Below are 26,294 nucleotides of genomic sequence, written 5' to 3'. Positions count from 1 at the left end.
TTTCTCTATCAACACATGAATAGGGGGAAGTGATTTATCAGGAAGATAATCTAGAAACAAGTGAAACAAGCAGATGTTGCACAATGAGATCAGTTGCAGGACGTAACCAGACCCAGATGCTCAAACAGAGATGTTTACTCATAGAACCACAAATCCACCTGCTTACAATGAAGCAGGCTGGAGGGATGTTCCCGGCGTTTGGCCCAGGGGTTCAATTCATATGTACGTGTCTTTGACTGCCAAGACAGAACGAGACAATTAGAAGAAGGAGATAACAGAAGGATTAACAATCGCTGCCTTTGTTTTATTCTGCTGTCGCTAAATCTTTTGAATCTTTTGAGACAGAAAGTACGTGCAGATGAGCTCGTTTTCTGTTTTTATCTGCAAGGATTCAATTAATCAAAATTCCCCCCATTTTATAGCTCTCAAATGTGACCATTTGCTGTTTTTATTCATTATATATGACAGTGAATTGAACAGAACAGAGACTCACTTTATACTCTTAACCCCTCTCAGGTTTTTAAGGGAGCCTCGACCCTCTAACCAAAGTCAGGGATGGGAGCTTACAGCTGTCAGTCAATACGAGAACACACTTCTGGTCTACTCTCATACCATAGCATTAGCTGCTGGAAGATTGTTGCTATGGCTGACTCACAAGCTAGCACGCTTCCAATACCTGCATTGATCGAAATCAGTAGTGGTTTCAGTGGTTTGGTCTTGAGTATGATGCTAGCTGTTTTACAGGAGTTGCATGTTGTAGCTTTAATAATCACACACGTGAAGCAGATGTCTGCTAGTTCTTATGATTGTACTGTCACTCATGACGAACCAAGTGTCTGTAGTTTGTTTGTTTTTCAGCTTTTCAACTTTTCAGGAACGAGGTCAGAACAGCTTTTGTTTTTAGTTTTCATCACCATAGATTTCACTGTTTATCCGGGTCAAAACAGGACCACCAGTCACCAAATTTCCTTCCTTTCCCAGCACATGTTGGCATGTAATTTATGACTGATTTACATCTTAACACACACTTCATCTGCTCCATCGATCGCTCTTCCGCCCTCTTTGTCTGCGCTCTTGTCCGGACAGCGGCTTACAGTTTGTTTTGGCTTCGACCTGAGTCTCTTCTTTTGTCTCTGTCTGTACCGACTGTTGGTTTTTTGCTGTATACAACGTCTCTAAGCCATCGGATGACATCATAGAGCTGGTGTGAAGCCATAAGGTTTGCGCCAGTTTTGCCAGTGGGCAGCAGGACGCCTTTATTGGCACGCTGAGAGTTCAGGTGGTTTGTTCCAAGTGTGTCTGAGTCTATGTTGAATAAATTTAGACTGTGCAGTCTATATTTCATCTCCGAGGGCTATTAAAGCGGTGATTCATCGTTTCAAGGAGCAATTGTCGAGGTGATGGAAAAACTTTGCAAGCCGGGGGAATCCCGATTTTATGGTTGCACCAATTGCCGAAAGAATTATGTGATTGTCATAACATGTTCTCATGTTCCCATGCTGGCATCGCCAGTATGGAAGTCTCTGATTTTTGTTTGTCTCCTTTGGTGAGATATTTTATCAGCTCATAGAGGCTTAAAAATGAAGTATATTCTCCTGCTTCTTCTATCTGATAAAAAAAAGTGTTTATTCTGATTCCAGATGAGCCTCTGTAATGATTGTTCGACCTTGCATGCACTTAAAAAGTGATAACACTGATCTATATTCGGTGGTTTGAGTCTATTTTCATGCACACAGAGTTGATATATAGCGAGCAGGCCAGAGAGAAACCAAACCCAGAACGGAAGCTCATATTCTGACGATGTGGCCCGACAGACACCGACCTGGCTGGAGATCTGAATACCGCCAGGAGGATTGAGATGGGGGTCTAAATTTGGAACAGTAAAAGACGTAAAGGGGGGAGATCATGTGATCTCGGAGATCCCCCTGCGAGGTGACATTGGTGTTGGTTGGCAGGGCAACAGTATTTTTGTTGTTTGATTGGGTGGTGCTGTTACATGTTGTGAGAGGATCCTTGACTTTGGAAAAATCTAGTCTAGTCTAAATGTTTGTGCCATGATGTCTTAGTTCACTTGAGAAGTAGAAGATAAAATCTACTTTCATTCCCTTTGATGTTTTTTATTGTCAGTGTTTTTCAAAGTGGTGTCCAAGGAACCGAAGATAAAAGGTGCCAAGGCTCCAGTAAGGTTAACACGACTATTGGTAACGACATCTATCTACTGTATCATTACCTAAAGGGTGATTCAATCACACAACAAACATTTATTGCTATAAAAATCAGTAAAAATCAATTAAATTGCAACTTCTTCTACTCTACGCAACAAAGCATTGCTTCAATTTAGTGGAGGGCACTCCTTGTATTGCACTTAACTGACTTACGTTAACATTTTTTAAGATTTATCATTATCTACTTTAGGGTTGTGGACATGAAAAAAAAAAACTGCGAACTCATGATTAAGTCACTTGATGCATACCTGACCTATAATTTAAAGGTCATTAAAAGAGTCGAGGCGTGTAATGGTGCAGAATGGGTTATTAAAGAGGTTACAGAACATTCTGGCATCGCAGATCAATCCTCCTTTGACTGATAATATCTCCTTTTAGAGATACACTTAATGACCTGGGCAGGGCTGAAATAACAGGACCTGAGGATATACTACATAAACCAGCACCAGTGCTATTAGCAAAAACATGTTGCTTAGCTCCCGTTATGTGTTATGTGTGTGCGTGCCCGTTCTCGCCCCGGTTCATTTTGTTATTAAAAGGCATGATAAATTTGCTAAATTCCCCCCCTTAAGTCTCTAATTATGTTCATGAAGGAATAAAAGAGAAGGGTAGGGGGGGTGGTGGGGGTGTATAGTAAGGGAGATAGAGCCAACTAGGCTTGGCAGATAAAGTCCTAATCCTGTCTAATAGCAAAGTTTCTGTTCTATCATGACTGTAGAATCCTTAGCCAGAGGACAGAGAAAGAAGGATCTGTGTTTGTGTGTGTGTGTGTGTGTGTGCAGGCAGCAACAAATACAGGTTTTTACATGCATGCAAGTACAAATTTCTGTTTGTTGTACATGTGTTTGTGGGTATACTATTTGTGCGGCTGCAACAAACAATTATTTTTCATTGTCAGTTTGATTAATGGATGAATAACGAGGTCTACAAAAACAACCCAAGTGCTTCGGTCCACCACTTTGGTCCAGACTGAAATATCTCAACATCTACAAAGATGGATTGCCATGATATTTTTTGCAGACATTCACGGTTCATTGATGATTCATCCCAATGACTTTTATGTTCACCTCCCTTTTCCTGAGGTGCCAACATGAGTGAAATGTCTCAATAGCTTTTGTGTGAATTGCCATGAAATCTGATTTATGTTTCCCTCCGGGTAAGGGTTTCCTCCAAACTTTTAACGTTAGCATGCTATCATTAGTAATTAGCTTAAAGCCTCACAGAGCTGTTTGCATGGCTGTGGACTCTTGTTGCTTGATTAATGACTTAAAGGGGACATGTCATGCACATTTCCAGGTCTGTATTTATATTCTGGGTGTTCTGGGGCTCTACTGGAATATCTTTGCATGATTTACAGTTCAAAAAACGCCTTATTTATCTTATACTGGCTCTTTATGCAGCCCCTCAGTTCAGCCTCTGTCTGAAACAGGCCGTTTTAGCTCCTGTCTCTTTAAGGCCCCCCTCCTGATGTCAGCTCTGGAGGCTACGTAAACAAACAATAGTACTCTGAGTTGGCTTCTTTTTCTCCTTCTTTACTCGAAATATAAACTTCTCAAATACATCTGTACATGTTCGAGCCCGAATCAGATCCGAAATATGCAAAAGGACAACACAAACAACATGTGGAACAAACTTATCTGACGTCAATTCGATGAGGAAGTAGAGATAAAATTACAAGCAAACCATTCAGAGCAGGCTGAAGCCCCGGCTTTTGACTTGCAGGGAGTATTTTACATACATTTACCTCAAGTTTTGGGACTTTTGCCATGTTTAATGTAGACTTCCGATGTTATAACAGCATAAATATAAAAAAAACATGTTACATCCCCTTTAAATGAATATTTGATCATCATTTCAGCACTACATGTATGTTGCAAGTGCAAGAATATTACTATGAAAGTATTTTGTGTGTGTTGGTGTGTAGAGTTTTCTTGGTAAAAGCTGTTTTGGGTTTGTGTATCGTTGCAGTTATATGTCAAGGTATCAGGTATCAGGTATTGTGCAGGACACACACAGGTGCACTTTCTCTAAATCTTAAATTACCTTTATATTCAGCTGCCAGTTACATTCTTGTGTCATGCTCGTGTCAAAGGTAGCTGTGATCTTTTTCACTGGCTGATGCAGAGACCTCATTGGTTGGGCAGAATTTGCATATTAGAGGTGAGCAAGTTTGGACTCTGACAAAAGATAACTCAATACATAATAAGTCGATAACTGAGACAGAAACATGGAAAGAAAGGGTTTTTTTTTAACGCACATCTGTGTGTGTGTGTGTGTGTGTGTCCTTTATTTCATGTGTCAACAGGTGAGCTCTAAGCAATTCAAAATGATTAATGACACATTATGAAGTAGAATATGTGTTGATTGGATCAGATTTTGCATACCTTATAATTCATCATCCACTTGGGATTTGATCCAAAAGCAGCTGTAGCTGTGTAGAAACAGGTAACTTTTTTTTTTTTTTTAAATCACAGAGATTGTGAAGTTTTTCCCTTCCAGTCATTTGGATAAGTCCAAAAATTACACCTCGTCCAATGTTAGTTATGTGCTTTGCTTGCAAGTAAAATACTGTATGTTTTGTAATTGTCTTCTGTGTCAGGGGAAGATACGGCATTTGGAAGGAGCTTAGCTCTCTAAATCTTAGTTTATTTTTACTTTGACAGGAAAGCCACATTATACAGCAAGTTTGGATTTAGAGACTGTGATATTAAAGTATTTCACAACGTTAACTCAGTCTCAACATGATTAAAAGATTGGGAAATGTACAGAGAAAAGTTTCCATCATGCACTACTGTTTACTGTCTGCTTACATGCAGTGCAGAACGTATCTAAGAGGGATTTAAGTTCATGACAGATGTCATATAAACTGTTAAAGGACCATATCATTGTTTTTCTAAGTTTATGCCTCCAACTGCAAATCATACGTAAATTACTGACTGATGACCATTTTACAGTGCTCGCTCTTTCCTTCAGGACAGCCATTGGTTTCCATTCATTTTAAAGGTTTAAAGATATGGAAATCAATTTGCAGACTCTAGAAGCTTGCTAGATCAAATTTGCATTTTGATTTTTTTGCAAATTTCCATAATTTTTGCATGGTTCTGCAGCCACAACTGAAGTGATTTATCTGCTTTGCATTACCTTGCATTGATTGAGAAGTGAATGGAAGCTAATGGCTGCATAGGAAGATAAGACAAATACATTCAAAAAGCTGAAACCATGCAACAAGATTAGAAAATGGTTAAAAAAGTATGCATGAGTTTAAGAAAAACGTTCAAATTTCTGATATGGGTTTTTTAAGGATGAATAAAAATCTTTGAAAAACTTCAGTTTTAGGCATTTTACAATATATTCTGCTCTTTTTTTTTTTAACCATTTACAGAGTAAATGTCTTTTTTATTGAGTTTTAAATGTTGTACAAAACGTCTTTGAAACTGTTTTTTTAGTTTAAAAAATGCAGTGAACATAAAAGTGTCTTCTCTGCATCTCTGAAAAGCCCCTCCTCTGAGGTTTATGCACTTTATTTGCCACCAACAGTGGTTTACTTTATTTACTCTTGCAGCCATCGGACATATCAGTTGGTTATGTGCAACGTCCTGTTTGGGTACATTTTAGCGCCACAAATTTCCGCTGTCTGGCCAAGTTATAGAAGACCTGACTCCAGCTGGGTGGCCCAGTCGAGGGAACACACACACACACACACACACACACACACACACACACACACACACAGACAGAAATGCTCGTGAGCTTGTTTTAAAGTACACAAAGCATGCAGATGGGCTCAGACATAAACATGCATTCAAAAATCTGACAGTTTTGCTTTCGCCTCAAATGTCCACGAATGCATACACAAGTGTGTTGCTTCTATACAATCCATACTGTACATTGATATATATACACACACACACAGCATGGAATAAACAGAAGTAAACGAGGAACACTGGAGGCCCAAACACAGCTGGTTAGTCTCCTGTGGTGGATGTCAGGGTCACAGATGGACCAGAGAGGAAGAGGAAGGATATGATGAAGGGGAGTGAGAAGACAGAGCGAGTGGGAAGGGAATGAGGGTCGAGGTATGATAAGAGAGGACTGGATAAGGAGGGGAGAATTTTAAAAAAAAAAAAAAAGAAGAGAAGAAAGAAGTAGGGAGGAAGAGCAGAAGACAAAACAGGGAAGAGATGTGATAAAGAAAAAGGGAGGGAAGGGAGATAAGAAGGGAAGGTCATATTTTTTTTTTGAACTCGTCTCCACCTTTGCCTTTCTTTATTTTCATAAACTCCCATTCCTCTTGCTTTTATTCCTCAGTGTCAAGTTCAGGTGAAGGTGAAATGTAAAGAGAGTCAAACAGTAGATCCAAATCCATATTCCAGCCCTCGCTGTCACTCAGTGGATCCCAGTGAAGTTACAAACTGACAGCGGCTCCTCCTTTAAGTAATCGGCGTGTCCATTGGTTTTGTATTGTGCGATGACATTCTTGATTGACAGGACAGGTGTTGGAGTAAACGCCGCCTCTCCCATCGGTTTCTCCCATGCTGGTTGACAGGGTGGGGATTTAACAGATTCCTCTGCAGTACTTAATGTAGTAAGGGAAGCGGGAAGGGTCAATTTTAGGTTGTAAAGCAGTAGATTCTGCTAATAGGTGTACTAATCAATATTTTTATAGTTAGAGTGGATCAAATGGCTAGATGTGCTTTATAAAGAATTTTAGGGTCTTTGAGCTCATTGTTTTGGTTTTACAGCCCACAAATGAACTGTTTTGGTTCAGAAAACAGACAAAGTTAGCGACTAGCTTGTGAACACAGCAGCTAAAGAGCTAAAGAGCTAAATATTTCCCTCAAGACTTGTTGGAGAGCAAAACAGAGCTAAAGAGAGAATAAATGTTGGACTTACATGTTGCTAGAAACTCCAGATGAATGCTAATGTTGCTAACTCCATATCTGCTGCGCTCCATATCTGTGGAAACAGGCAATTCATTGCTAACAAAAACAGAGTTTGCCAACAACTAACTATATAAGACACCTTGTTTCACTGCCCTCATCTTTTACCTTTGGATTGATTTTGTTGGTGGAGTTTTATTTATTTATTTATTTTTCTTCACCTGGTATGGTGGCGTTTTAGTAGTTTTTAAGCAAAATAAGTCAAATAATTGATGCTTCCACGTTCTCAAATGTAAGAAATTGCTGCATTTCCGTTATAATAAATGGAATATTTGTGGATTTAGGACTGCTGGTCGGACAAAAAAGACATCTTGAGATTCACACTGGGCCTTAGGAAAGTGTGATGGGCATTTTTCACCATCTTGTGATGTTTTATAGATATTTTGGCGCATTCTTGTCCGTTTTCCAATCTGAAGATCACACATTCCTTCTATATCACGACCCCGCCTTTCTAACCTTAAAGCAAACCACCAGCATCATGTTAAAAGTGAGGAATGCTATAGCATACAAAGCACACGAAGCTTTATCTCACTGTCCTGTCACATCACGCAATGTTGTCTCGGCCATATTGCTAAAGAAAACATTAGTATGTACCCTATACAGGGTAACCCTAGACTCAACCTTCATCCGGATAACATCAACAGACCCAATAGGAATGAACGGGCAAGTCCAGACGTCAGCCGGTACCCACAAGCTGCCACTCTCACGTGTATGAACTACAGGAGGTTTAAGCAGACAGGTATTACAGACGGCTTTTGAGAGTCTAATTTAGACGCACATGGAAGTGTTTGGACAGTAAAGTATGAGCAAACAGCGGAGATTGATTGGGGAACATTAGCCGAGGCTGAAAGACGCATATTGCTGGTTAATGCCGGGATGACAGAATGAAAGAAAGGATGATGTGTGTGAACACATGCTGAGTTCATGCAAACAACCGGGAATGTGCCTGTTCCATCACGTTACTGTATGTCAGTGAATGTATGCAAATTATGAGCATTGTGCTTTTCTGTTAAGTGCTGTGTAACCATGCACAAGACCTTAACCTCGGTTTAAAGGGACAGATCACCCAAATTACAAAAACTCGTACCAATATGGTGGTGAATGTTTGTTTGTGCTGCTCAAAGTGTTGAGAAATTACTTTGGACTTTTGTTGTTAACTGTTTTTTAGACACGTCTCTTTGGAAAATAGTTCTGAAAACTGAAAACTGTTCATGGCATGTTCTGTGGGTTATGAAGACGTGTCGTATTTGAGTTGATCAAAAGTAATGGTTTAATGTTTTAAGCAGCACAAACAAAATTTTACTCATCTTCCTTGTATTGCAGTAGCTGCAGGAATCTATAATAATAAATCTCACCGGATAAATCTGGAGAAAAATGGTTGTTTTTGGTGAACTGACCCTTTACTTTAAATCCTATAAGAAAACCAGCCCCAAAATAGCATTTTGAAGATGCGAAGACCTGCAAAATGTCTGACTTTGCATAAATTTTTGACTAACAATCTCACCACAAGGTCCATTTAGCAGCTGTTCTGTAGCTTTCGGTTATGTCTCACTACCTTCCTCAACACATGGAGTTGGTCCATCTACAGTTGCATGAAAACTTGGCAAACTCCATCTGCAGAGGAAGATTGTGTGCTTTACAACAGCTATTAAACTGAGCTTTTTTGTACTGTTTCATGATGATACTACAGGGTAAGAACAAGGGCACACACACACACACACACACACACACACACACACACACACACACACTCAGGTTGTGTTTTAGTGGGCGTAAGATGATGAGATGATCAAGTAGCTCTCACACTTAGAAAGCAGGATTTCAGCTCATTGTCCTCTTTTTTAGACTGTCTTTGTTGTCGATGGGAGAGCATGTGTGTGTGTGTCTGTGTGTGTGTGTGTGTGTGTGTGTGTTGTACTTCTATCTTTATGAGGGCCCGTTTTAGACATTATAAGTGAGGACATATTTGGAAAGTGGTTATGTTTTGTCTGGTCTTTCTTGGCGCGTAATGTACTGTAACTTAGAAAACACATGCAAATAGACAAAACAAAAGCAAACGAAGAAAACAACACATGTGTTCGGCATTTAGAAAAAGAAATCTTGCAAAGTGAGAAAAGACAACCAAATACAGAAACCACAACACATTAGAGAAAAGCCCTACAGATACGGAGAAGTGCTGCAAATTTAGAAAACACAACCAATTACAGAAAATTGCTGTGTTATTTGTATTTGGTTGTGTTTTCTCACTTTGCAAGATTTCTTTCTAAATGCTGAACATGTGTTGTTTTCTTCATTTACTTTATGTCTTCTTCTACATGCTGCACACAGTTTTAGGGCTTTGTTTCAGTCACAAAGATATAAGTGTGACTCATGCAGTATTACACGTGTTGACACGTCCAAATGCACGTGTCCTATTGCATTTGCATCTTGTTTACCTGCTCTAATAATTCTTTATTGTGTGCGTGCGTCCTCTCTTGTCTTCTTCCCTCTGTATTTATCACCACATCACACGGCGTCGGCTCTCCCTCGGGCGCTGGCTTAGCATCTGTTTGCCCGTATCATCCTTCACTTTTAACACAGGGTGTGGACAGTGCAAATTGAGCGAGGATCAGCGTCTGAGCACATCTCCTCCTCGCTCAGGTGGAGGCTGGATTATGTCCCAGAACAATGGATCTCAGGAGGCCAATAACAATCGCAGGCAGCCCTGCTCTGATTGGGTGATAGTCGAGGCCTTAACAAAAGGAAGATAACAGACCAAAATAATAAGCGTAACATAATATAGAGTTGAAGAATGGGATGGAATCAATCTTTTTCTTTGTTGATTTTTTTTTGGCGTTCCTTTAAAGGAGCAGTGTGCAAGATTTAGTGACATCTAGTGGTGAGATTGCAGATTGCAACCCTCTCATTAGTAGAACCTACGGTGTAGAAACATGGCGGTGCAGCATGGTGGCCTCAGTGGAAGAGGACCCGCTCCCTCTGTAGATATAAAGGACTCAGGACTAAGGTTTTTCATGGGATTTTACACTAATTAAGACATATTTATGAATATTATCTGCCAAGTCCGTTCTGCTAGATGCCACTAAATCTTACACACTGCACCTTTAACGCTTCTATTTTTAGTTTCTTGTCTCTTTAGCCTCTTTGCCAAAAGTTTAATTCGAGCTGCTCCCTCTTTTCTTTTACACTTTTTCTAACACTCCCCGTTTCCCTTTCTCGCTGCCTCCATTAACCTGAATTTCTCTCTCTCTCTCTTTCTCTCTCTCTCTTGCCCTCCTTCTGTCACTGTGATTAGAGGAGTCGAGGAGATCAGAGAGAAGAAAGCAGGACCAGCACCACTGACCTTTCCCCTCCTTCTCTCTCTCTCTCTTTCTCTCTCTCTCTCTCTCCCTGCTTTGTGCCAAGCTTGCTTTCTCCTTGTTGTGTATGTTTTCCTCTCTCTTCCTTCTCCATTGTGTTTCTTTGTTTGTAGCTTCGATGGTTGTAATTGATGCTGCCGTCTTGGGCAGGTGCCACTTTGATTTTATTCATTTTTTTTTTTTTTTTGTCAGTTGTAATCTTTGCCCTCTTCTTGTTAACTTCTACTACCACAGTATGCTCACCAGTTTCTGTCCGCTTTGAAATTCCCTTACATAATAATAATATCATAAAAGAATATATATGATGTATATTTTCAAATAAATAGTGTTGCAGGATAGAAGGAAGGAAGGCTACTGGAGCTATTAATGAAAAAAGAGTCATGTTTGTTTGATTTCCATCATCTCTTGTCTCTATCTCTATACTCCATTTAGATATTGTGTTTTCTTTAGCATATGCAAACAATACCATAGATAATGGAGCATACTATTGCGTTTTTTTGTGTGAAAATATAAGTAACATGTACATGAATTTATTATTTACAGATGTTATTAGGTTAGATGGCACTGGTTACATCATCAAGGACAGGTGTGACTGTTAGCTTATTCCTTATTGGATCTTGTTTGAAATTATTAAAATGTCAAGATAAGAGCAAAAAAAAAAAAAAATTTTAGCCATAAGTGTATAAAATGCATGTAGTCTAGAGCTGAAATGATTGGCTGATCAACCAATTAGTCAATCTACAGAAAAGTAATTGACAAACATTTGATAATTGACTAAACATTGAAGTTATTTTAAAACCAAAAACATGACATTTGAAGATATTTTTTGGGGTTTTAGAGTCTTTTTTGACTACTGTATTATTATATAATATATATTCTATAGACTAAATGATTCATGGATAATAAAACACTCAGCAGATGATTCTAATGAATATAATTGTCAATTACACTTAACTAAATAGAACATATCTGGCAAAATGTGAGTATCTATTAGATTTTAGTTCTTAAATATTACATTGTTCACAACATTTGCTGCTTAAAGATGTTGAAAGTGAAACCTAAATGAGTCATATGAGTCAATATATGTATATATGATCTGTTATTGGCTGCTAAAATAAACTAAAATAAACTTTGACGGTAGACACCTGTTGCAGATCATGTGATCAGTGAACCTAAGGAAGGCGATGTTGATCTAGATGTCTCCAAGCACAGTAGATTCACTGTATATGAATATAATAACGATATATCAATTGATAAAATACCAAAGATTGCAGTTTAAAGCCGTCTTGTTGACCCTCTTGAGATAAATATTTCTCAGATGCTTTTACATGGGATACACACTGCTTTCCCAGGCCCTTTTTATACCGGGGTTAGATCTAGACTAGACCAGCTCATGATTCCTCACAGGGGTCCCAGAGGGTCCTTGACCTTCCTTAATATGAAGACACATTCACACAATCGCACATACACTCCGCACTCTTCATCGAATTTAAGCTTTGACCTGCACACTTTCTCCTCATCTACCCTCGTCCCCTTAACCTCCGTCAGACCCCAGCCGACACCTCCTCCTCCTCCTCCTCCACGTCTCTCCACCCCCGCCGGCACCCTTTCAGCCACTAATCACATTGAAATGCCAGCCGTGACCTTTGAGTTTGACCCCCCCAAAGCATGGTCCCATATGATACATCTTATACTCATATGTTCACGCGGAAGTGCTCGACTCATACATGTATCTGTCATATATTTCAGAAGACAATTAAAAAAACGCACATATCTCCCCTCAGTATGCGATCCGTCAGCCTCCCACCAACACGCGAATAGACGGCGTTCTGAAGTTTTAAGAGCCTCGTATTTATGAGCCTCTGCCAATCATACGCCGGCTTATAAAAGCTCTCTCTGTGTGCTGCTTATAAAGTCTAAAAGCACTGCGTGATGTTGCGTAGATATGTCAGGAATGCCACCCTGAACACAAGAGGTCAATCTGCAGTTCACTTGAAGTTTAGAGGCTACAAACGCTGTGTGATTTAGTTTGTTTACAGACGGGATGTATGAACACAGCCAAGTCGGTTTTCCTGGTATTTTACAATGATGTACATTTCTGCATGAACAACCTCTTTGTAAACATCTGTCTTCTTCTCTGCTTTATCTGTTTAGTGGCTTGGAACCACTTTTACACACTATACAGTTGAAATCATTCATTCATGAGATTGTTAAGAAACATCTTGGACATGTTGGCATGAAATCCTCTCAATCCTGTTAAAGAAAACAACAAACATCCCACAGGTCAGAGTAACATTATGAACGGAGTCATGTAGAGCGCAGGGCTTCCCCGGGGCTTCTGTCGGTATCACTGGCTCTATTCTTTTAGTGAGAGGTTTGACTCTGGTTGTAGTTAAAGCTGGTTTGAGTCTCTGTTATTAATCAACCAGCAGAGAGGAGGGCCTGGAGGGAACGGTCACACACTAAGTCATCTGTCCCCCTTTAGAAACTCCCCCAAAAATCACACATTTTATCATTAAACACCCAGAATAAACTCTACCGGGATCCTTTTTCTAAATATTTTCCCTCTTTCAAGCTGCCAACTTTTCCTTGATGCAACTCACAATCTCCACATGAGTCACAGTGTTGTTACCTGAGCCTCTTTGTGCTCATCCGCCTCTGTTTCGTCTCTTTGTTTGATTGTTTATCAGTGAAGCTCTTCGCTCTTTTGCAGCAACATGCCTTAAATCGCTCGGTGACCTATTCGCTTTTGTCGACTACATTTTTCCAGCGTGAACAGAGATCCGGGGATATATTTGCAAAGCATTAACTGTAATCTCTCTCTCTCTCTCTCTCTCTCTCTCTCTCCGTGTGTCCGCAGGGTACCAAGTCTGACGAGCCGTGTGCAGGCCTGGACTGCAGCGGAGGATGCAAGTGCAACCCAGAGAAAGGCAGCAGGGTGAGTCGCAGCTCGCCTGTATGATGCCATCTTGGCTCTCGTTGAATAATTTTTCACCTCTCTTTCCATATTTCTGTCATCCTTAAAAATCACAGCACATCATCACTTTGCACATGTTTTTTCCACAGTAGATCATGAAAGGGCAACGAAATGTGAAGGTTTTATACACATTGGCTCAAAATTGAGCCGATTTAGGTCAATACAGCGACACGATACTGGGTTAACGTTACCCAGAAAGCCACCCAACACTTGTTTTGACCCAGTTTTATTGTTTGTTGGGTTATCTACCCAAACCGAACCTTGTTATAATCTACTCTTTTTAAACTTGCATGTCATGGTTTGTTATTGACACATCGTTTTGTGGAAATACCAATAAAGTTGTGACAGTTTTAAGCTAAAACTTGAGCTTTATGTGTCCAACTCTGGGTTAAAATAACCATATTTTAGTTTAGTTAAGTTTAACCCAACAGCACTGTAAAAAATAACAGTAATACTGGGTCAAAACAACTGGTTTGTACTGGGTAAAGTTAACCCAATATTGCATTGGTGCTGCAATTACCAAAACTTTTTGATTTTTATTGTGTATCAGAGGTTCTGTTTACATAGTTTATTGTAATATTTTAGCTTTGGTTTAGCCTGAAGTCGCCTTTATTTTATAATTGAACACCCAGGTGTTACGAGCTATTAAACATGATGTTTTCATATCCCGACGACAACTCAATTACCACGTCTTCTTTAAGAAACGATGACCTCAGCGCTCTTTCCATCACACAACTACCCACATCAACACCCGCAGACTATTTCACATATATCAACTCTGTCAGTCTGATGCATGTTTCAACAGTCCTTATCTATAGTCTGCATTGTGATATTTGATTCCCCCAGGCGAGAAATCAGACACACACACACACACACACACAATAAACAGTGTCTTCAGGCGAGGAACTCATTTTCTTGTCATTGCTGCCATGAAATTAATGTCAACTGCCGTCTGTTAGAAGATGTTGGCAGAGAGAGCGAGGCAGCTCGCTCATCGACGGATGGCTGCGGTAAACTCTACGTGCGCGCTTATTTCGTTACGTACAGAAACATTTACAAACACAGCTGTTAACACTTCAGTAGTGACAAACAGAGCAGCTTAGGAGGGAAGTTTTGCAGGTGTTTTATGTCAATACAAACCTGCTGGATCGATATGAATTCCTTTGCACTGACTCGTTGATGAAGGGATGAAGGCTGCAAACGTATAAGTGGAAGGATTTCTCTTTACCCTTTCATTATTTTAAGAGGCGTATGTGAAAGTAGTTTGAACTCTCATGAGGGGTTAGACTGAGTTTGTTGTTGTGGTTGTTATGTGTCTAAAAAACAAATCAAATAAGGGGAAGAATCAGATATATAGGTGACGCTATACAGCTGCAGTAGTAATATTTATAGTAGTCAAGGAAGTCCTGCTTTAAAATCTGCCTTCAGGAGAAAAAGATTCATTTTCACACTAAAGATTTCAGTTTTAGCATCTTTTGACTCTTAAAACACTGAAACAGTGTTTACTTTTTCTAATTCTGGAGACTTTTGGTTATAAAATATAAGCTTAAACCTGCATTAACAGATTATTTGGCCACCTGGAGGTAGCAGAAACAAGTCGTGAACACAACGCGGACATATCATCACCTTTTCATTTTCAGTTTCAATTCAGTTTATTTATATAGTCATAAGTCAGGGGGACAGAGAAGCAGAATAACAACAATAATAACAATAACAATAATAACGATAGATATATGACTAGCAATAACAAATAGCTTTAGCAGGACAGCCCCGCGGCGAAGGCTCACAGCCCGGATCCTGGGGTTTCTTGCGGATGAGAAAGTACAAAAAGCTCCGGGGGAAGAAGCCAAGTTAGTGACATGCATTCATGGTACATGAAGACATACAGATGGAGAAGAGGAGGAGGAGAGAGGAGGAATTTATAGGATTGTAGGAAATCCCCATAAGTCCCCATTTTAAATTGATATGTTGAACATGTTAGCAAACAGTTGCTAATTTACACATCTAGCAGTTACAGTGCAGCGTCATCAGTCCAATTTAAGTCCAATATTCACTCTCTTTTAGCTCTCTACTAACTCCTGAAGGAAATATCTGGCTCCTCTCTGCTAAATAAGCCAGTTGAGCCACTGTGTTCATCAGCTAGTCGCTAACTGTGTCTGTTTGCTGTTTGGTGTTAAGCAGGTAGTGTACGGTGGGTTTTTAGAGCTTTTTATCTAAAAACAACTTCCTGCCGCGGCTGAAAACGACACTATGAGAGCTCTGAGAGTGAACCGAAACAGTAAATCTGCAGCCGGACAGCTAAACAATGAGCTTAAACTCGATATAAAGTTGTGCTACTATTGATAAAATGACAAAAAAAGTGTAAAACAAACCGCAGCTGAGACCTCGGCGTGTTCACTTCTGACTAAACCAGACTAACTGTAAGCTGCACACTGTTGCTCGGGTCTCTTTCAGCCTCTATCCAAACAACAATTACTGTCTGACACAGAAGCCTACACTTACTGCCTGCCTACTGTACGCCACTTTAGGTAAATAACATAGCGACGGCCGCCGCATTACACCCAAGTACCTGTAGGTAAATGATATAGCTCAGGTAATACCACCTACCTCTGTACAGGCCTCATGCTGGGCCTAAATGACACAGCTGTAGCTATATTACCTTCTTTAACTGTTATTGTTGGGAGCCGTTTAAGTGGTAAGGTGCTTATTTGTCTCTTTTCAGTTTTACTTTTGTACTTACAGGTCGGCTCACTGAGGCGTGTTCTCGATCATGGCTGTTAAGAGCCCTGAAGTTTACGCCAGCGTTTGTGCACGTCAGGGACTCCTGACTGTAAAGGGAGCGATGAGAAATTTGAGAAATGAAAAAAAAAAAGTAGATAATTCTTCTTTTAAAACACAAAAAGTAATTGTGATACTTAGTTTTAGAGCAGAACTACATCCCCTATACAGCCTATATATTAAAAAATGGTTGGCAAGTTTGTAAAAAAGTGGAAAATTGGTGGTCAAGAGAAAGTACCTTCACTGGTTGTTCAACAGGGAACAATGCCAATCAATCAATCAATCAATCAATCAAACTTTATTTATATTGCACCTTTCATACAAGTCAAAGCGCTTTACATGTGATTGACAAATGCACATGATGGTAATATGGATTAGGAGACTAAAGCACAAGATACAAGTAAAATACCAAAAATTTACTGTAGTTTTGTGTAACTAGAACTACACAAAATATATAGATTACAATAAATTAGTAAGTTAATAAAAATATGTATAATTTAAATTATAAGACACTATAGAAAAGGTAGGTTTTTAGTCTATATTTAAAAATATCAATATTTTCCTCTCATAATTATCATTTAACTCTTAAATAATGATTCTTTTTAGTATCTATTAATCTTAGATCATCTAAAATCTCTTGTACACCTGTGTAGTCTTTGTGACAGGTGCGTTGGTGGAGTAGCCACGTACTAAAAAGAGGAAATGACACCCGCACACTGTCTTCGTAATAAAGGTATTTCAATAAAATGCCTTTATTGAGCAAGTGAAGACGGTGATACTTACTTTTTTTTGTAAGTATCTATTAATCTGACAGTTATCTCTGAAATAAAAGTTAATCGTTTGGTCACAACATAGTGATAAATGGCCATAGCTTTCCTCCGACATCAATTTAAAACTCTAAATGTTCAGTTGACAATGATATAAAACAGTGAAAAGCAGCAAATAATCATATTTGAAAAGCTGGAGCGTTGACTTAAATATCCAATTGATTAAGTCAGTTTACTTTCTGTCAATCAAATCAGAGGTTCAGCTCTATTAAACTGGTGAGCTAAACGCAATTATGCTTAAACAAGCAGAATTGAGACACTGGGATTTCTTAGACACTTCTGCATTGTCTCTTTTCTCTGTCAACATACTTTAGATAATTAAAGAAAAAAAAAATTCTTCCATTTCGAAGTGAGTAAAAGTTTCCTGGGATCACTGCAAATCTCGATCACACACACACACGCTGGATAGGAAAAAAAAAAAGCCAGACGTGACACGCTCTAAAACATTCTCCTCTAATTATCTCTCTGTACGTTGAGTTTGCTTTGGACCAGAATCAATCGTTGAGTCAGTTTCACCTGCGCGACTTGCGAGAGGAGGATGTTCACTATTGAAACGTCTCCTGCAAATAAAGGATGATCGTGTAGGAGCTGTGTCTGCATGAAACTTTGGCACCTCGCGCAGGAAAAATAACAACGTAATGAGATGAAGACAGATCAACGGAGTATAAATGCCATCTTGTGTGATTTTCGGTGATGCTCTGTTGATCCCTGAGGGCTGAACTTTTGTCATTTTTGCCGTTGCCTGTCAGAAGCTTAGGATCATCTGGTTTAAAGTTCAACTCTTGAAGAGATCAATCATTGGATGGGATCGTCATAGAAAGAGTATAGACGGTGCTATGCAGGTGCAACTGCTGTTCCTGTGCAGATATTGTAAATGCAAAACAAAATGCTACTTACAGAAGGTTCATATCTACTGAGTTAGTTTTTAGATTATATATATATATTAATAATATTTCCTGTGCAAAAGGGAATGCACAGAATTCAAACCAGATTGTGTTAAATAAGGAAAAGTTAGAAGATATTGATGAAATGAAGACACAACAAATTAAAGTTAAAGGTGCAGCCAGTTAGCTTAGCTTAGCTTTCATTTTCTAACTTTTCCTTGATTAAATTTATCTAACTTAAAGTCTGTGTTTCTGGCCCTTTAAAATATGAGTTATGAGTTAGTTTTTAGAAAGAAAAACACAAAAAATTGCTAGATGTAATATTTTCTATGTAAAAGGGAATAAAAGGAGTAAATGTGCAGAATTCAAAGTTAAAGGTGCAGCCAGTTAGCTTAGCTTAGCTTTCATTATCTAACTTCTTTATTAAAACAATCTAGGGTAAAGTGTGGACCACAAACACAGACTTTAAGATAACATGTTTTAATCAAGGAAATGTTAGAAAATAAAGTGCAATGTAAACTTTTGAATAAAAAGTTGCAAAAGCTGAACTCTGTGATGGGAATATATAAGTGAAACTAATTAAATTGTCAAAAAAATACACTAAAAAATGACTTGACTGCATCAACAACAGTAAATGTAACTGGTTATTTCCAGTGTACAGTCAATTATGAGCCAATTAGCCAACAAACTTAAATTTTCCATTCCTATCAATCATATTTAAGTGTAGTTTCTCCAGCTTGCTTTGCAGCAGATTTCATTAAGATAGTCTATATCAATATATCAGTTTTTGACAAGAAAAAAGAAGTACACATTTTAATTACCAACAACTGTGCCAATAACTCTTCAGGGCATCACAAACTAGAACACCGTGTTACGTATTGAAGCGGAGGGCAGACTTGGCAAGGCATAAAAAAATAGAAGCTGCCAAACCAATAAATGTGACACAACCATAATAGTGGGAGTAACAAACAACGCCTCTTGTCAATTTTATGTTCCTGAACAGGATAAAGAGGCTTGTAACAACTAGATTGACAAGGCTTCTCTCATCAACTGTAGCTCTAAATCTGTCGCTGATGCCTGGAGGAGGAAGACCCCGTTCCCCCAACACAAACACACCAGAGACACAATCCAGACGCTGTGTGTTGGCTTTAGTTGGTTTTCAATAGCCAAAGGGTTTCATTTTCTCTTAAAGTCCTGAGATTCTGTCTTAAGGTCTGTGTTCACATGTGTGTGTGTGTAAAGCTTTACTTAAGTCTTTCCTGGCTTAGATATATGTGTCATATTGAATCCATTAGGTCCAATAACATCCGCTCCCACTGGGTGAACTCCAAAGGTCAAAGGGCAGTATTAGGGATGACAGGCAGGATAGTGTGTGTGTGTGTGTCTGTGTGTGTGTGTGTGTGTGGAGCTTTTCAAGTTGTAAAGAGGTCAGGAAGTGTGTGCTTCATTTAATTTCGTCGGACTCCGTCTGTGTCAATCAGAAACAGAGAGAGAGGACTTCCTAGTTTTGTCAAGTTGCCAGCGGGATCAGCTCAACATTTTCTGTGTCATGCTGCAGTAATCAAACTGTTTCTGCAGTGATTACATCTTCAATCCAGGAGTTAACATCGTAAGTGAGGGTCTTACTAAAGGAAACATTATTGGGTCCCCCCTCTTATATAAGACAAAATAAATTCGTCAGCAGTCAGAGATGCAACATCATAGCTTTCCCTTTAATACCTTTGGTTATATTAGACTATTGTGGGCAATGTTGCAAACATTTTGCCCATTTCTAGACGTAGGTGAGAATTTAAAGTGTTAAATTAACTCAAAATAAACTCAAAATAAAGATTTCCTGATGTTTGCTGCTGTATTTCAGTATTTAAAGGACATTTTGAGTGATTTGGAGGGTCAGTCTTGGTGCAACTTGTCTTTACAGATTTCAACGCAGGATTAAATTTTTAAAAATGTTCTTTGCTATAAGCTAAGCTAACTAGAATGCTGGTTGAGTTTAACCTGGCAATCTGCAAAAACACAACCAGAGCTGCATTTTTGATTAATCGTTTTATATCTATAAAATATCAGAAAATTATTTTTACTATTACAATCTTTCCGAGCTCAAGGTGACGTCCTGAAATTGCTCTAAATACTATCTTTATAATATAAAACAGTGCAAAAAGACACCAGAATCAGCAAATGTCTGGTATCTTTACTTGATAAATGCCTCAAACAGTAAAGTAATTATTGAAATTGTTCAACTCCTATTGATTCATTAACCAGTTAATTGATTAATTATTTGAACACAGTGTAATAAATGAAGAAACACTGTGATTGGCTGAAAAAGGCGTCCGCTCCAGCAAATAGTGAAATGTTGAGATGAAGCTGGTAGCAGAAGAATCAGGATGTGTGTGTGTGTGTGAGAGAGAGAGACAAAGCAAGAAACACACACCCAGACAACAAAGGGGAAGCAGGAATAAAGGATGAATAGAGAGGAAAAGAGAGAGTGGAGCGACGCCCCCTTTTCAAAATGAGATGAGGGTAAAGTGATAGTGGATGTGTGTCTCGGTGGGATGGGAAGATAAGAAACGAGGGATGAAACCCCTCAACAGGGCCTCTCGATGAAAGACTGCATCTCTCCATCACTGAATTCCTTTACTTTAATCCTGAAGCAGGTAGAGAAGAAAAAAAAAAAGACAAGGAAGAAACAGTCGCAGAGGGAGAGAAAGAATGTAAAGAAAGGTTAACAGAAACCCTTTCATGTCAAACCAGATGAAAAAGATAAAGACAAATTGACCCCTTTTTTATTCAGTTAAAGTCCGTAAACAATAAAGAAAAGGAAGATGTGAGGGAAATGGAAGAAATGCTTGACTGCAGTATGTTGTTTTGCTCATAAAGAGATGAACAATCGAGTTGCTAGAGAACAAAGAAGAGTCAGAGACTAAATAGAGTGATATCATTGTGATTGAAGAAAGAAAAAGTCAAGATAAAACAGACTGAATTAGATTTTGGAGTGTTTTTTCCTACTTTGTATTTCATTTTCATCAATTTCTGGAAACATGTTGAAGATCCGACATCATGCTTGCTTTGATTTTAGTTTAGTGATGACTCATCAAATCCATCTATAGTGTGTTTACAGCTGCACGACCTCAATGATAATGTCACTTTGACCCCTTTAAACCTTGAATTAAAATGCGTTTTGGGTGATCGGATTGTAATCAAATGGAGTTTGACCACATGAAACTACAGGTGTAAGTGCACTGAAGATGCATTGAGGATGCAATCCAATCCAATTGGCTAAACAACTTCCAGAGGTTGTCGGGGACACATTGTGACCACGTTGAACACAATTGTAAATGCAATTGCATCGCATACAACAACTAAGTGGGTGGAAATACGTAATTAACTGTTCCAAAGCAGAGAGGTAGCAGCCATTAGCCAGTTAGCGAGCTAGCAAGAAAGCAGCAACAAAGCTATGGATATTCAAGAGACTGATGGAGACCAAATGTCTGCTTCTGATTTGATCCAATTAAAGTATACAAGTGAAACTTGGCGATTCATATCGCAATGAGCATTGGTTAACCAAATGCTGGAGAACAGCTACAACCACTCTGGCTGCAATGTCAACGAAACGTTTAACACATGAAACTGGCGTACAGAAAAACCAAGGACAATAACAAGAAAAGTGGCAGGGGCAGGCTAACTTGTCCCTTTTTTAATGAAGTGGGCGCAGTGATGGGTGATCGACCCATGTTTAGCCCTGGTAAAGGAGACGAGGAGGGTGTGACGTTCGGTTGTTTGAGCTGGACGGAGGATCGGATCTCAATGTGGACACTGGAGACACATATTAATACCAGGTGTAAATGTAATCAGGTTAAATCATATGTAGATACGATCTGGATATGAGACGCATTTTAATGGAAGGTGTGAAGGGTCTCTGACAGCAATCGAAGAAGACGTGATGACAAAAAAAAAACACTAACACACAGTTTCAGTTTATTATTTGTTGATTCATCTAATTTAAGCTCTAAAGAAAAGGGAAAATGGGAAAAAACTACAAGTTCTCCAACCTAAAAAGTGCCTTCCAATAAAGCCTGTATGCATGTTTTACCAATCAGGCGTCCCTATTGGTAGGACAAAAATACACCAACATGTTTGTTTGTCAGGTTTATAAAAATCTGAGGGCTGCAACTACGATTATTTTCTCTCATTTATATTCTCAATGAATCTATCAGTCTATAAAATATCATATATGTCTGTCAGTGCTTCCCAAAGCCCAAGATGACGTCTTTGAATGTCTTCTTTTGTCAACAACACCAAAGATATTCAGTTTAGTATCACTGAAGCTTTTGAGAAAATTTGGACATTATTTCTTTAAAAAAATGACTAAAAACACACACTATAGTTATAAATGTGCAGCTTTTCCACTTTTTGTTGTTTTTCTAGTTTAGACAACTGAGAAGTAACCGCTCTAATTTTGCTCTGCGTCGATAATCTTCACCAGAACCACAAAGCGTGTTAATAAAGTGAGCACAACCTCTTTTCGGACTCTATGCACCTGTGAGTTGACGTGCGAGAGCTCAGTCGTAATTGTTTCTTCTTTAGACGACTAAAACTATTCGGTTAAGTGTTATGAAGATGTTATGATTTAAAGAAGCGGGGGGGATGAAAGACTTATCTATAGTTTTTTTTTTTTTTGCAAACACACACAATCGCACATAGATAGGCTCGGATCGCGCGCTGATAATCTGTGCTGGCAGTCGCGCGACCCTGCGATAAGCATGAATGACGACTTTGATCTTTGTCTCTCTCTTCCTTATCTTTCAATATATCTTTCCAGCCTCTCTCTCTCTCTCCCTCTCTCTCTCTCTCTCTCTCTATCTCTCTCTCTCTGCATGCGTTCTCTAATGTGTTGTGTTTGTGATTATTAAGCTCGTCTGGGTTTCGCTGAGTTAGCGCTCCTATGTATGGGTGTGTATTTTAGGGGTATATGCATATGTTACTGTTATATATGTGTGTGTGTGTGTGTGTGTGTGTGTGTGTGTGTGACATGTATGACAATGTACCTACAGACCAGACTAATGTACAGGACTTTCTTATCAGTAGTGTCCTGTCATCCAAACATTTCTCTCCCCACACACACAGCAGTGCTGGGCCCCTGTATGGCATTTTATCTATCTCTGTCCCTTTGAGGTAGTCTAAAAATGGTGGTGGGCTTTGTTTAGGCTTCGTCTTAACCCACATACACTTGTAAAATGGCGGTAGAGCAGCCATTTTACACCGCTTATTGTCCGAAAACGGCTCGACAAACAAAAAAACGCATCTTTCGGTTCGAGCTGAAACGATGGAAGGTTGCCGTTTTTAGCTTTGAACTTCTCTCTCTCTCTCTCTCTTTCTCTTTTAAACACACCTGACACTCACTCATTGTCGGCTCATCCCCTTCACCATACATAGCGTTTAGTCTAAGAGAGGTCAAAGGTCACAGCCAACAACAAAGGCCAGAGTAGACAAGAAGGTCAGGGGCACCAAGTGTGTGTGTGTGTGTTGTAGTCTTCAAGGTCTTCCATCAGCCTTCCTTCCATCTGTCCTTTCTCGTTACACTCAGTGTCTTTCACCTATTTGGATGCTCGGATCTTGTGTTTTATACTATTATCTCATCTAAAGGTAAAACAACAAAGACAGAAACGGACAGAAGAGGATTTAAAAAAGCAAGTAAAAGAGGAACCAAACAGCAGAAGAAGTTGTTTCCAGTTAAATCTTAAAAAGTTTTTTCCAGTTTTAAGTAAAACTGGAGCAAAGCACATGACAGGAGAAGACATTCATATTAAAGGTGAACCTTCTGTAGGTGCATCAGTTTCTAATGCACTCTACTGCCCCCTTATGGCTCCTCCAGGAACTCCAGTGAGTTGGAGAAACCAGTCTGAGTTTATGGGTTATGTGGTGCATGTCCCAAACAAATAATATCTGATGCTTTTTTTAAAAAATCTGCAGCTAACTGTCATTTCAGTTTATTTAATCTTTATTCTGATGGTTTTTAACAGTGCAGATTTGAACAGAGATGCTGCTTTTCTCATCAGACTCTGCACAGATGGAAAGATGCAGTTAGTGACACTTTATAGTGAACTCGTAATAACCCGCATGCCAGAAGAACACAGCAAGATGTTCTTACACACCTGAGGTTTAATTACAAGGTGCAATGAAGGGCAAGTTCTTTCACCCTTTTAAATACTTAACTATTATTATATTGCGTGAAACATGATCCATACGTTAAGACAGTTTATTTCAAAGAGATTTGAATTTTGAAGTGCTGCAGAAGCTTACAGAAATGCACCAAGAAGATTCGGTGACATTCTTACTCATCTATTCTTAATTACAGCCTTAAAAGAATGAGAGTAAAAGGATAAAAGTAAATTAAATGGAAAACATGCCAGAGGGGAAGCTCCTCTGTTGTCGTTTCTGCACGGAGCAGGAATTAGATACCTTCTGGGTGATCTAATGGGCAAACATGTGCAGGAATGCGCAAAACTGGTTATTACTGATTTTATAGGCTCTTGTGATTTGATGTGATGATGATGGCACAACTGTTTATGACATTTCCACTCACACACACACACACACATATACACACACACTGTTAACACAAATCCAAACTATCATTTATGACATTTTCTTTTCAGCACAGTCGCCCTGCCCTGCTCATTACTGCACTCAGCAAAACTCAGTGAAACACTGTTAAACATGTAGACGCTCATCACCTCACAAACAAAAATACTTTGGACTGTGCAGTTATGTTTATATGTGTGTGTGTGTGTGTGTGTGTGTGTGTGTGTGTGGTATGTCTACGTGTGTGTGCATCGGCAGCTGGTAATATATGATGTCAGTTATGTACAATACACCATCACTTCTAAATATGACCTGTGCTAACACGTATCAAACTGTTAAAACAGCATTTTATGTACAATTAAGTAGACAAAAGAAACAAACAGATAATATGAAAAAAAAAAAAATATTTTAAATCCCTTTAAAACTTTCTCAAGGTTCAGTTGAGGCAAGATTTGAGGGTAAAAAATTAAATTTGAAGTAGAAGTTTAGTTTCCATTCAGCTCTTTTTATTCAGCTGTGAGGTCAATTACATGCAAATACATACAGTAAATAACCGGGTTACAGTCGACTTTCAGAAGCTGATTTCTTAAACATATAAATGAGAAACCAGTTTTCTTTAAACGTAGTAGGAAATAACAGAAACATGGATTTCCTCAGCTTGATTGAAAAGACCATTGAAAGACAATTTTGTCCTGCTTGAGGTAGACGTTACTCTTGAGCTCATATTTAAACCAAAATGAAGCAGTAGTGGTTCCTATAAGCCTATAAGCATGTGACAAACAACATATCCCATCATAACAGTAGCAACAGCAACGACTGTGTGTTAGTTTAGCTTTATTTTTCTGTTTTCTGATTTAAACACTTAAAGAACACCATTGTTCATGATAAAAGTAGACATAAAAATGAACAAAACAATAAAAAAGAGTAGTTTTTGGTTCCTCCTGCAAGTTGCGGTGCTTGTTAAGATGCTCTCAGCCTCCTACGAGTGTTTAGGAGTCACTCGTTAATCTACGATTAGAACATCTTGGGAAACACCTCATGAGCTTAAGAAGGTTTGTTAGCCTTCAGATTCCTTTGAAAACGGGGCTCTGGTTTGTTAAGTGCATACAAATGTACCAATTGACTGCCACTATACAGAAAAGTTGGTAGTTAAATAACCAGTGGCAGCAGGCTCCGTGGAAGAGGACCCTACGTAGATATAAAGGGCTCATTCTAAGATAATGAAAATACAACAATTCTTATTTTCATGATGAGATTATACACTAAATAAAACATACTTATGAATATTATATTCCATTTCTGCCAATAGATCCATCTAAATCTTAAACACTGGCCCTTTAAAAGGTCACATAATGACACTTGAGCAAGTTCCCCTCCCTGACAAAGGTCATGGGATACGGCTGAAAGCTTTCGGAAAAGCAAAGTAAGTGAACTTTGAGTGTAGAATATGTTATCACGTCTATGCGTTCAGGTCGAGAATGAACCCCCATGCTCGAAAAAGTTAGACAGGAATTTCAGGAGTGTTACTTATTTTTGTCTTTTGATCTCAACCCTCAGCGCATGAATGTAGTCGGCGGGGCGTCACCTGCAGTTTGGGTGGGTGTCAGATTGTATCAGGAGGGCGGAAAAAAAAAAAAAAAGTTAGGTGGCTCAGCTGTCTGCTGTGTTTCCTAACGGCGGAGTCTAGTTTTGAAGGAGCAGAGAAAACGGAGATAAGTAGAGGAGAAG

At 39.0% G+C, this 26,294-nt stretch overlaps 1 protein-coding gene across 5 annotated transcripts in view; it reads left to right on the top strand.

Moving 5' to 3' along the window:
- col4a6 (collagen, type IV, alpha 6) overlaps nt 1-26,294 on the top strand; it is a 133,837-nt gene that overhangs the window by 57,959 nt on the left and 49,584 nt on the right. For all 5 annotated transcript variants that reach the window (XM_044341335.1, XM_044341333.1, XM_044341332.1 and 2 more), the window contains exon 4: nt 13,382-13,459. In XM_044341335.1, coding sequence (XP_044197270.1) covers nt 13,382-13,459 — 78 coding nt within the window. The remainder of the gene's footprint in view (nt 1-13,381; nt 13,460-26,294) is intronic.

The sequence above is a fragment of the Thunnus albacares genome, chromosome 22, assembly GCF_914725855.1.
Source record: "Thunnus albacares chromosome 22, fThuAlb1.1, whole genome shotgun sequence".
Taxonomy (NCBI): domain Eukaryota; kingdom Metazoa; phylum Chordata; class Actinopteri; order Scombriformes; family Scombridae; genus Thunnus; species Thunnus albacares.
This window is presented reverse-complemented; position numbering and strand designations above follow the sequence as displayed.